This window comes from Anguilla anguilla, chromosome 3 (genome assembly GCF_013347855.1).
Source record: "Anguilla anguilla isolate fAngAng1 chromosome 3, fAngAng1.pri, whole genome shotgun sequence".
In the NCBI taxonomy this organism is placed as follows: domain Eukaryota; kingdom Metazoa; phylum Chordata; class Actinopteri; order Anguilliformes; family Anguillidae; genus Anguilla; species Anguilla anguilla.
The window spans coordinates 12,489,912-12,502,215 of record NC_049203.1 but is presented as its reverse complement, the minus strand read 5'-3'; the positions used below and the strand labels follow the sequence as shown (position 1 = coordinate 12,502,215).

The 12,304-nt window shown below is 47.5% G+C and overlaps 1 protein-coding gene across 15 annotated transcripts in view; it reads right to left on the bottom strand.

Annotated features, from left to right (window-relative positions):
* mbnl3 (muscleblind-like splicing regulator 3) overlaps positions 1-12,304 on the bottom strand; it is a 43,704-nt gene that overhangs the window by 18,828 nt on the left and 12,572 nt on the right. For all 15 annotated transcript variants that reach the window (XR_004764466.1, XR_004764469.1, XR_004764468.1 and 12 more), the window contains exons 2-5: positions 10,387-11,498; positions 1,735-1,899; positions 1,391-1,591; positions 754-969 (exon numbers count right to left, since the gene is read on the bottom strand). Coding sequence is in view for 11 of the 15 variants with exons in the window: in XM_035410326.1 (XP_035266217.1) it covers positions 754-969; positions 1,391-1,591; positions 1,735-1,899; positions 10,387-10,560 (756 nt within the window). In the remaining 4 variants the exon portion in view is untranslated. The remainder of the gene's footprint in view (positions 1-753; positions 970-1,390; positions 1,592-1,734; positions 1,900-10,386; positions 11,499-12,304) is intronic.

Genomic DNA, 12,304 nt, shown 5'->3' with positions numbered 1-12,304 from the left:
AAGTACCAGAAATGCAGCTCTCCTCTCACTCCCCGTTTCCTCAAAAGTATTCTAATTCAGAACGACGCTTCCCCATCAAAATTCTCCCCACACAAAACTTCAAACAGTCATTGGAAGCGGGGGAGACGGATATAAACAAGACCGGCTCTCATCTCACTCTCAGCAAAAACCAAACCTTCTTCAAAATGAGAAATTCACATGAAATCGGGGACGGGGGGTGAGGGGGGGTTCTGCACCAGCAGAAACACTTGACTAAACAAATAAGAAGAATCTCTCATTCTCTCTCTCTTTCTCATGTTACAGTAATAATTCACCAACAGCTCTCAAAAATGTATTGTTATCATAAGCAAAGGATAATATGCAAATAAGATAAAATATGCAAATACAATATGTGTGAAAACTGCTTGAAAAGACAGCGCTCATAAAATGTATTAAAATAACTCCAGAGGACCTAGGCTGGAAGTAAAAAAATTTTTTTACATACAGTCAGATATTTTACTGAAGCAATTCAAGTGAAGTGCCTTGCTCAGGTAGTACAGCGACAGAGTGCAAGCTGGAAATCAAACCAGAGTAGCACCACAGGGATTCTGCAAACTGTCAGTGTTCTAGAACTCCATTGCTAACAATTACCAGTAGTGACTGTGACATCAGCATTAGAATGTTCAGGTAAGAACATTCTAATCACATATTTGTGATCTTACACCTTAAAGGGTTTATGTAACTGTGTGATACGGGTGTGCAGGCACCCCTCACCATGGCCTGGTGCTGGGTGGCCTTTATCCGGGCCTGCAGGTGGGCGGGGGGGTGGAAATATTTGCACTTGTCCCGGGAGCAGCGGCCCTTGATGTAGTCCATGCAGACGATGACCGAGTTCTCGTTGCCGTCCACCATGGCGGCCTCCAGCGGGTGGGCGTAGCGGCAGTCGCTCTCCCCCCGCGTGCAGTTCCCCCGCTGGAACTCCCGGCACACCTGAAAGGGAGCAGGGCGTGTGACTGCGGCTGAGCATGCAGCCTGCATGCAGGAGCAAGGGAGCAGGGCGTGTGACTGCGGCTGAGCATGCAGCCTGCATGCAGGAGCTTCCTTTATATGGCTACTTTAGGCATGCACGCACACACACGCACACACACACATGCATACACACACACTCGCACACATGGCTACTTTATGCATGCACACATGCATGCACATACACATACAAATGTGCACACACACACACACACACACACTCACACACACAATAATAGTACTGCACCATGCAGACTGCTGGAAAAATGCTCATCCAGATTCCTGGATTTACCTCCTGCTCTTTAATAAAAAAACTAAAAAAGCCAGTGCAACTGGCTGGCAGGCAGACAGACAGACAGACAGACAGACAGACACAGACAGGTACCTCCAGCTTGTCTGTGCGCAGGTGTTTCTGTGAGGGGCTGCTGGTTGCCATGGCGAGTCCGGTGGGGCTCCCCGGGACCAGCATAGGGGCGCTGGGCAGGAGCTCCTGCACAAGCCCCACCCCCGGGCTCATGTGCCCCAGGTACGGGCTGAACGCCATGCTGGGGCTGCCAGCCAGGGAGGGGGTCACTGGGAACGTTGTCTAGGAGGGAGGGGAGATAAAAATTCACATTCATAACCGTCCCCCCACACACATACACACATCCCCCCCCTCACCAACCCCACCCTCCCCTGCCTCTCCAACCACATTAATTCTGTTATGTGAAAGTGAAACGGATGGCTCACTATTGGCTGCAGCTGGGCTCCAGGCAGGATGAACTGCATCTGTTGAGCCAACATGGCCGCCGCAGTCTTCTGCTGGATCAGGTTGTTGCGCCCGTTAATCTCCAGCTGTGTCTTCAGGTGAGGTGGGGGGTGCAGGTACTTGCAGTTCTCACGTGTGCATCGCCCCTAAGAGGAGGAGGGGAGGGGGTGGACAAGAGAGAGCACCGGTTTACCTCAATTTCAATTTTCTACCAAAATGGCTCTTAGTCCCAGATGGGACTTAATGAAAAATTCTAGTTTATTTTTCTTCATCTTTGCTTCCACTAATTAAGCAAGACTTTTAGGGGGGAGAGAGAGTGAGTACCACAGAGATAAGGGAGAGTGAAGGAGGGGAATTGATTATATTGCCATTTTACGCACAGGTTCACGCATCCCAACATGGGAGGGCATGATAAGTAAATTAATGCCGGACTTACGAAATCTGTCGCCGTAAAAGATATGCAAGAATCGACATGAAATACACCACAATACACTTTTAAATGCAATTTCCTTTTTACAGTAAAATCATGAAATCAAATTTGGGATCAAAACCGGTGTTGGCGTCTTCATGAATTTTTTTTTTCTTTTTTTTTGCTGTGACAACTGCTTCTAAAAAGGCAACAACGAGAGATAAACGCCTAGCTGAGTTTAAACAGGAAAACAGCTCTGTTGCTCTGTTGCAACACGCCGCACAGAAGACCAGGTGCCGCCACCCGCCTTCCTCCCACCTGACCCAAACAGCTGCTTCTTCCCACTTAATGCTCGGTTACCACACACTAGTTAGGGTATATGTGCGCCACGGATTATCCCGGTGCACAAACACAGCGATCCACGTGCTGAGGTTCACATGCTCCTCAAACCTGACCCAGACAGATATTATTATTATTATTGATAAGGCTGCTGGTGTTCCCAGAAGTACCACCGAAACACTCCGTCATCGTCCTCCAGATCAGTACCCAAACGTTCTGTGACTTGTTCTCGGCACACTCGTGGTGTAAATACGCTTTCTCAGAGTGAAACAAACAGCCTTCTTTCTGAGCTGCGCTAATGTGCACTTTTTTTAAGGATGCACGACAGCAAGACAATGGTCCCCTCCCCCTCTTCAGACCGCTCGCATCCTAACCAGCAAACTGGATTAGACCAGAGAAAATAAGCCACGTAACCTGATTAATCCTGCAGAGGGACTGCAGGAGAGCACACGCAAACACGCGCGCACAAACACACACACACACACACACACACATAAACACACACACACACACACACGCACACACACACACATGCACACACACACACACAAACACACACGCACACGCAGACACGCGCACAAACACACACGCACACGTAGACACGCGCACAAACACACACGCACACACACACACGCACACACATGCACACACACACACACGCACACGCACACGCACACACACACGCACACACACACGCACACACGCACACACACACGCACACACACGCACACACACCCGCTCTCTCTCGCGCACTTACTCTCTCTAAAAAACACACATACACACACACCCGCTCTCTCAAACACATGCACGCACATGCTATCTCTCTCGCTCTCTCAAACACACACATACACCCACTCTCACTCTCTCAAACACACATCCACCCACTCTCACTCTCTCTCTCTCTCTCTCTCTCTCAAACACACACATACACCCACTCTCACTCTCTCAAACACACATCCACCCACTCTCACTCTCTCTCTCTCTCTCTCTCTCTCAAACACACACATACACCCACTCTCACTCTCTCAAACACACATCCACCCACTCTCACTCTCTCTCTCTCTCTCTCTCTCTCAAACACACACATACACCCACGCTCACTCTCTCAAACACACACATACACCCACTCTCACTCTCTCAAACACACACACACCTGCTCTCTCTCAAACACACACACACATCCACTCTCACTCTCTCAAACACACATCCACCCACTATCTCTCTCTCTCTCTCTCTCAAACACACATCCACCCACTCTCTCTCTCTCTCAAACACACACACGCACTCAGAGACACACACGCACAAAGGCAAATGCTGACTGTTTACAGTACACATCGAGTTAGGAACAGATAAAAACATACCATGCCCTGCACATACTACAAAAAACAATCATCACCTCTAGCTTCATTTTATAAAATCAGTTAAACATTCCAAAAAATGGAACAAAAAAGGCAAAAAATGTGTGTAATTGTATGACAAAAGCTCGCATCAAAGAATTGCCAAAACGTTACACATTAAATAATACCAGACAAACAAAACAATGACAAACATAAATTTGATTTACAAATATAATTGCCATGACACAACAAGAACTGTATGTCCTAAGCAAATACAAATAAAAAATAAAAATCCACGTTCTTCGAAGAACAGCAACCCTGAAATTTAAAAGAGTTTTTTTTGTTTTTGTTTTTTTAAAACAGAAAAAAGATTTTAAAATCTTCCTGAGGAAGAGAAGGTAAATAAGCAGACAAGGTCCGTCCCTCTATTTAGATCAGACAGATGAATATTTGTTGATATGTATATATATATGATATATACATTTATCGGCGAGTCATGACTCATTAGATATTCTGTGAAATTGTGCACACCTCTCGGTTGTGCGTGTGCATAATCCGCAGAGCCATGCCCTTCCTCCTCCCCATCTGACTGAAGCACCTTCGAAATACTCTCAGTCTCATATGCTTTATATATCTGTTATATTGTGAGTTATACTGTATGTTTTGTAACAATCCGCAACTCATCCTGCCTGGTGAGCCTGACGCAACCCTTAGCGCTCATACAACATTAGAAGTGACAGACAGCCTGTAGCACATCCGGATGCTGTTCCCAACAAGCCTGTCGATAAATCCATGGAAACAGAAATGCGTGGTTATAGTTTTACTGAGCTCGGGGTGGGGCCGTGTAATCGTGTCCTGGCCATTGATCGAGTTACGTGGTCGCCAGGGGATACAAGGCTCACCGCGGGGGCTCTCTCTCTCTCTCTCTCTCTCTCTCTCCCTCTGTCTCTCTCACTCTCCCCCACTCTCTCACACTATCTCTCTCTTTCTGTCTGTCTGTCTCTCTCTCACACTCTCCCCCACTCTCTCTCTCACTCTCACACACTCTCTCTCTGTCTGTCTCTTTCTCTCTCTCACTCTCTCCCACGATATCACACTCTCTCTCTCTCTCTGTCTCTCTCTCCCACTGTTTCTCTCTCAATTCAATCTGAAAAGTGGTGGAAATTTCCCTCTGCCACTCACGTGCACACCCGTGCACTTCACAAGGACTTGTTCACTCTAACGGATGAACACCTCCCATGACTCTGTCCTACTAAATCATCCTCAGTTTAACGCAGCACAAGGGAAGAGGATGGGGTGGGACTGGGCTGTCTAACGATCACAACAGAACAGGGGGAAAAAAACCCTTAATGTCATAATATCACTACCTCTGTGTTCCTATACAGCCTCCATGATTCTGTATCTGCTTTCTGTGTCTCTGGGCCCACTAGAATCCAAGAGTGAAATACTGTATATTTGCATGGCAGCAGAGAGTGAGGAGGAGGAGGAGGAGGAGGAGGAGGAGAGACAGTCAGGCCTGGATGCTGACAGTTTTATTCCTCTTAGGGAGATGGAGAGAGATGAAAAGCTTGTCACTGACTGGGTCAGGGATCGCCTCTTTGTAGCCATGGAAACACTACAAGGGCAACAGGGAGGAAGTTTCTACTGATGTGCCCTCCCTGGCTGCGAGAGAGAGAGAGAGCGAGAGAGAGGGAGACAGAGAGAGAGAGGATATGTGTGTGTGCATGTGCGTGTGTGTGCCTAGCTGCCATAAAACAGAACAGACACTCAAGAGTACATGATTGCACATATTTTCTCAATTCATCCAACCCTGTGTCCTGCAAAAAAGTAAAACACATCACCCTTATTAAGATGAATGACTTACACCACAGAGGCAGTAGTTCAAAACTAGTGGCCCAATTTTACGGCCTGATTTATAGTCCAATTTAGCCTCTTTATTGGGCAGTCAAATGAAAATGTTATGAGAACCAGACGAGACAGCACCAGCAGCATCTTCAAGCTTGTCTTTTTTTTTTTCTTTGTTTTTGCAATAAGCAGACTCTTAGCATTCTTTTAAAGCATACGCAGGGGAGAAAATCACAATGACAAACGCAGGAAAACACTATAAATCACTAAACTTGAGCCTCTCAACACCTCCCCCTCCGCCTCCCTGCCCCACCACACCCACGCGCCCATTACACCCCCCCCACCCCCCCACACACACACCCACACCGTCCCGTCTGGCTTGTGTCTGTCTGCAGGTGACGGGGATGAGGTCACCGTCGCAGTGGCACCAGCTGAGAGCCGAGAGCTCAGGGCTGAGAGGCACACGGGAGAGTCCCGGGGCTGGAGGCTCACGGGCCCCTCAGACACGCCCGTCTGCGCCCCTAAACGCCGAACGAGCCGCCTCCCTGCCGCAGAACCCGCGACAGCGCAGTCCGACGCGTCCGGGGGAATGTTCCGGAACAGGGCAGGGCCGAGAGCGATGGATGCCACGGCGGTGTCACGGGGCATCGGAAGCCCTGTCGCTGACCGGAAGCCTCCCGTCGTTTGGAAGGGAGACAGGCCAGGAATGCAGGCTGTCCGGTTGGCCTGTAGAATGCTTCCAAGTATGCCGCACACATTTTTAAAAATGGGTGGGGCTTGGGGGGGGGGGGGGTTGAGGGGTAGAGAGATTTCAATTCCTTTCCTGTAAAAGGTTACCTGTCAGAGCCAGTTTTGCTAAAGGAGAGTAATGGATAAAAGAAGGGAGACATAGGAAGAAAGAAAGAATCTCTCTGTCTCTCTCTCTCTCTCTCTCTCTCTCCACATATTAAGGGACAGCAGCTGACAATTACAGCTATTGAGGAAAAAGGACTCCAGGACAGCCATTAGGGCAGGTCGATTAATTAGCAAAGAGGAAGGAGAGAGGGAAGGGGGGGGAGGGGGAGGGGAGGGAGATTTTGTCTGGGGAGTGATTTAGCAAGCACAGTTCATGTTCTCTGTCAGACAGCACAGATGAGTTGTGCTTGTTATTGGTTTGATGGCTGCCTGCAAAGCCACCCTGCCAACTGGCCCCCCCTCCCCCCTCCCTCCACTCCCCCCTCCACCCCCCCGTCCAACATTACAGGGTTTTGACAGAGATTCAAACACTCTGGTAGGCAGTAACAGTGGAAAAACCAATGCCACCACCACATACAGACGCTCTCAATGAAAGACTAAATCTAAGATGACCTTCACTTATTTATCTCAAAGCTTAAACAAGGTGCCCAGAGGCCTTGAAATGGCTCATGCGCCAAAAACAAACCAAAAAAAAAATCTGAGTTTATTTTTTTTTTTAAACTTGTATATGAATTATTAACAGTGAACTTATCCGGTTTAATCAGTCACACTGGACAGGGAAAAAAATGGGAATGCTGTAGATTAGCAATGCCACGCATGGAGATGAAACTGTCCAATGGGCTGGCTTGGCACTGTTGCTAGGCCTCCCCCTCCCGCCTTCCCCTCCTCTGAAGAGCATAAAGGCATAAAGCAGAGGAGTGACAGCAGCGCAATATCCAACTCGGAGCCGAGGAGACAGGGCGGCTCCATCACGCAGACAGCCGCCTGTCAGCGGCCGTCTCCACGGAGACGGACGGAACGAAGCGGGTTACCTGCCCCGGCAGGGGGTTCAACAGAACCAAAATCCCTGCCCCCTCCCCCCCCAAGAGCCCCATATCTCCAAATCAACAGCGGCCCTTGCTCATTAATATTATACGATATGAGTACATTATTCATATGTTAACATCATTCATTACAAAATGAACACATATAATTATATCATATTAATAATAATGTTGTATTTTAATGTGACTATGGACTGCATTTGTAAATGGTGTTGGCACCACTCATTTCATAACTAGTTATAGTTTTGTCGCTACAGTGAGGGTCTATATCAGTTTTTACAACCACAGAATAAATATATAAAGTTTGACCTGATCAAAAACAGAGAGTGACCTAGGGTTGTATGGGCTGCGATGGGGTGTCCAAAATGTGGCTCTAAATTGTTAATCAACTGAGGCGAGGGGAGGGGCTTAAGAGATTCTGCCCTCCCATTCGAAAGGATGAGTCAGGAGACCTTTATAATTTGTTACATCATTAATTATTTAAGGCTCCAGAATGTAATAGAACAAAATCGTTAATATTCTTTAACTGTTCACAGGGTAGGGTTTTATAAATTGGACGCACTGTTCTCTTGATTAATGAGCAACTTTGATGTTTTACAGTTTTTAAGCTGGTGATTTAGAGCGACTGATTAAAATGCATGAGCAGATGCCACATGTGGGAATCACAGTGCCAAAGCACTGCAAATGTGAGGAAACATCTCTTTCTCTCTCTGTACCCAGAGGAAACTTGTGTGTGTTTGTGCGAGCATGTGTGTGTGTGTCTGTGTGTGTGTGAATATGTGAATGAGTGTGCGTTAGTGTTCATACAGAGTGAGTTAGTGTGTGCGTATGAGTGTGCATAAGTGCATGTATGAGTGTGTGTTAGTGTGTATATGAGTGTACTGCTGCATATATAGTGCGTGTTAGTGTGCATGAGTGCGTACTGAGTATGAGTGAGAGCATAAGTGTGTATATAAGTGTTTGTCAGCGTGTATGAGTGCGTTAGTGTGTATACAAATGTGCATTAGTGTGTATATATTGCTTGTCAATGTGTATATGAATGTTTGTTAGTGTGTATGTGAGTGCGTATTGGTGAGCATGCAAGTGTGCTTTAGTGCATGTATAAGTGTGCGTTATTGAGTATGTGAGTGCATTTTAGTGAGTATGCAAGTAGTGTGCGTTAGTATGTGACTGTGCTTTAGTGAGTATGTAAGTGTGCTTTAGTGCATGTATAAGTCTGCGTTATTGAGTATGTGAGTGTGCTTTAGTGAGTATGTAAGTGTGCTTTAGTGCATGTATAAGTCTGCGTTATTGAGTATGTGAGTGTGCTTTAGTGAGTATGCGAGTACTATGCTTTCGTGTGTGTGTATGAGTGTGCATTAGTATGTATGCAAGTTTGCGTTAGTGCGTGTATGATGTGCATTAGTGTGCTTTATTGTGTGTATAAGTCTGCGTTATTGAGTATGTGAGTGTGCTTTAGTGAGTATGCAAGTGTGCGTTAGTGTGCAATAGTGAATATGTGAGTAGTGTGCTTTAGTGCATGTATATGTGTGCATTAGTGTGTATGTGAGTGTGCATTAGTGTGCTTTAGTACATGTATAAGTGTGCATTAGTGAGTATGTGTTAGTGTGTATATAGTGTGCGTGTATAAGTGTGCATCAGTGAGTACGTGTTAGTGTGTATATAGTGTGCGTGTATAAGTGTGCAGCAGCGTGTATGTGAGTGTGTATAAGGGTGCATTAGTGAGTATGTGTTAGTGTGTAAATAGTGTGCGTGTATAAGTGTGCATCAGCGTGTATGTGAGTGTGTATAAGGGTGCATTAGTGAGTATGTGTTAGTGTGTATATAGTGTGCGTGTATAAGTGTGCAGCAGCGTGTATGTGAGTGTGTATAAGGGTGCATTAGTGAGTATGTGTTAGTGTGTATATAGTGTGCGTGTATAAGGGTGCATTAGTGCGTATGTGTTAGTGTGTATATAGTGTGCGTGTATAAGTGTGCATTAGTGAGTATGTGTTAGTGTGTATATAGTGTGCGTGTATGAGTGTGCATTAGTGAGTATGTGTTAGTGTGTATATAGTGTGCGTGTATGAGTGTGCATTAGTGAGTACGTGTTAGTGTGTATATAGTGTGCGTGTATAAGTGTGCATTACCGTGTATGTGAGTGTGTATAAGTGTGCAGTAGTATGTGTTAGTGTGTATATAGTGTGCGTGTATAAGTGTGCATTAACGTGTATGTGAGTGTGTATAAGTGTGCATTAGTGAGTATGTGTTAGTGTGTATATAGTGTGCGTGTATAAGTGTGCATTAGTATGTGTTCGTGTGTACATAGTGTGCGTGTATAAGTGTGCATTAGTGAGTATGTGTTAGTGTGTATATAGTGTGCGTGTATAAGTGTGCATTAGTATGTGTTAGTGTGTACATAGTGTGCGTGTATAAGTGTGCATTAGTGAGTATGTGTTAGTGTGTATATAGTGTGCGTGTATAAGTGTGCATTAGTATGTGTTAGTGTGTACATAGTGTGCGTGTATAAGTGTGCATTAGTGAGTATGTGTTAGTGTGTATATAGTGTGCGTGTATAAGTGTGCATTAGTATGTGTTAGTGTGTACATAGTGTGCGTGTATAAGTGTGCATTAGTGAGTATGTGTTAGTGTGTATATAGTGTGCGTGTATAAGTGTGCATTAGTGAGTATGTGTTAGTGTGTATATAGTGTGCGTGTATAAGTGTGCATTAGTGAGTATGTGTTAGTGTGTATATAGTGTGCGTGTATAAGTGTGCATTACCGTGTATGTGAGTGTGTATAAGTGTGCATTAGTATGTGTTAGTGTGTATATAGTGTGCGTGTATAAGTGTGCATTAGTATGTGTTAGTGTGTATATAGTGTGCGTGTATAAGTGTGCATCAGCGTGAACAGGAGCGCGGGGCTCTGCGCTGCAGCGCTCGGTACCTTGAGCGAGTCGAAGCAGGCGATGACGCGGCCGTTCTCCACGTGGCAGCTGCGCGAGGGGTGGGCGAACTTGCACTCGGCGTCCGAGCGTGAGCAGGTGCCCCGCTGGAACTCCCGGCACACCTCCAGGGTCAGCCACTTGGTGTCGCGGCCCACGGACACGCTCACCGCCATCGCCGGGGCGCGGAGCGAACCCAAACCGCCAGAAAACGAAAACAAAGAGGCGCTCTCGCTGACAGCTTTCTCTTTTTAAAGTCTTAGGCCTGACAGGGCAAACTCATTGACCCCACACAGGGGGTCGACTTAACGGTTTCTACTTCCTGTTGCCGGTTCCGGTTCCAGGTTTCAGTGAGACTCCATAATGCGTCAAGCAGAGTCCAGCTCCCTCAGGATCAAGACCATGGTACGGTGGGGCGGGTGGGGGTGGAGTGGGGTGGGGGGGTCACCCCGTCATGCTGTGGGGGATGGGTCTCGCTGACACTGCCCCGAACAGGAACAGGAACAGTTCTGTCCCTCTCCCACGGCTCCTCTGCCTCGCTCTCACGCTTTTATCCTCTTCTTCTCCGAGTTACCGCCTCAGCATTTTCTTCCTCGCCGACTTCTTGACCAATCAGAACGGCACATCCGAAACCCATCCAGACAGGAGCCCGGGTGAACTGTGACAGACGGGCGCAGCGGCGCGGTCGGAATTGGCATCTAAATGAACCGCGACGACGACGGAACAACCGAGCAGAAAAGAAGAATTCCTTACAGCTTCCTAAAAGTCAGAGGAGCCAATCAGCAGCAGCTGGAAGAGGCATCGAGGAACACAGACGAGGGGGAAGGGGGCGGGGGGAGGGGGGGGGGGCGGTGACTGAGTTCCCGTCAGGGTGAAATATAGTCACGTTCAAGGCCAAACACTGGCAGGTCTCTGGCTCACAGACACCCGGCAGGGAGGGGGGGGGGGGGACCCGCGGCGCAAGGACGTCCAGCGACACCGCCGTGGTTACTGCAGCGCTCGGATCCGGCGATTCATATTCTACCCATAACTCCTCTCATTTCACTCTTCTCTTTCTCTCTCCACTCGTCCGTCCCCTTCTTCCGTCTGCCGCTCTCTCCTTCGCCAGCCGGATCTGCATTCAGGTGAAAGTAAGACGGTCAATCGGTTTTTTTTAAACAGAAAAGGCAGATATAGGAGAAAAGAGCCCTGAAGAAATTAATTCCGTTGGAAACAGGTTTGCAGCGGTCGGCGTTGTTACCGGAGACCGACGGTGACAGAGAGCCAAAAGCTAAACAAAAAAAAAAAAGAAGTAATGAACGCACGAGTAATATATGAAGTACAACAACAACAAAAAAAGAACAAAACAGCAACAAAGAAAACGGAGGAGGAATTAAAGTAGAGATGGAGAGCACGTGGAGACCAGCGGACGGGAAGAGGCACGGAGAAGAGGAGGAGAGACGAACGAGAAGCAGGCAGCAAGCGATGCGAGGGAAAGGGCAGACTGTGTCTGAGTCTGAGGGGGAGAGAGAGACAGGGAGGGAGGGAGAGAGAGAGAGAGGGAGAGAGTGGGAGAGAGAGAGAGAGAGAGAGAGAGAGGACGTCCCTTCACCAACTCCCAAGAGCCTCAGACAGCACAAACTGACTGACTAACTGGAGCTGAACTAGGACAAAAACCACAGAAAAGAAGGAGAGTCCCTGAATTTGGGACACAGGGGATCGCCTGAGATCCGGCTGTCCGGACGTACTGCAGGGGCCGTTCTTAAGGCCAAAAAAGGGGCAAAAAAAAAAAGAAATGAAGAGGAAAAGATAGAAAGGGCATTTCTCCACATGCTGCAGCAGCTGCTGTGCATGGATCAGGGGTAAAGGCCAATCAGCATCAGCCTTACAAACCGGCTGAGCAGCCAAAGGACCAATGAGGAAGAGCTTTACAAACCAACC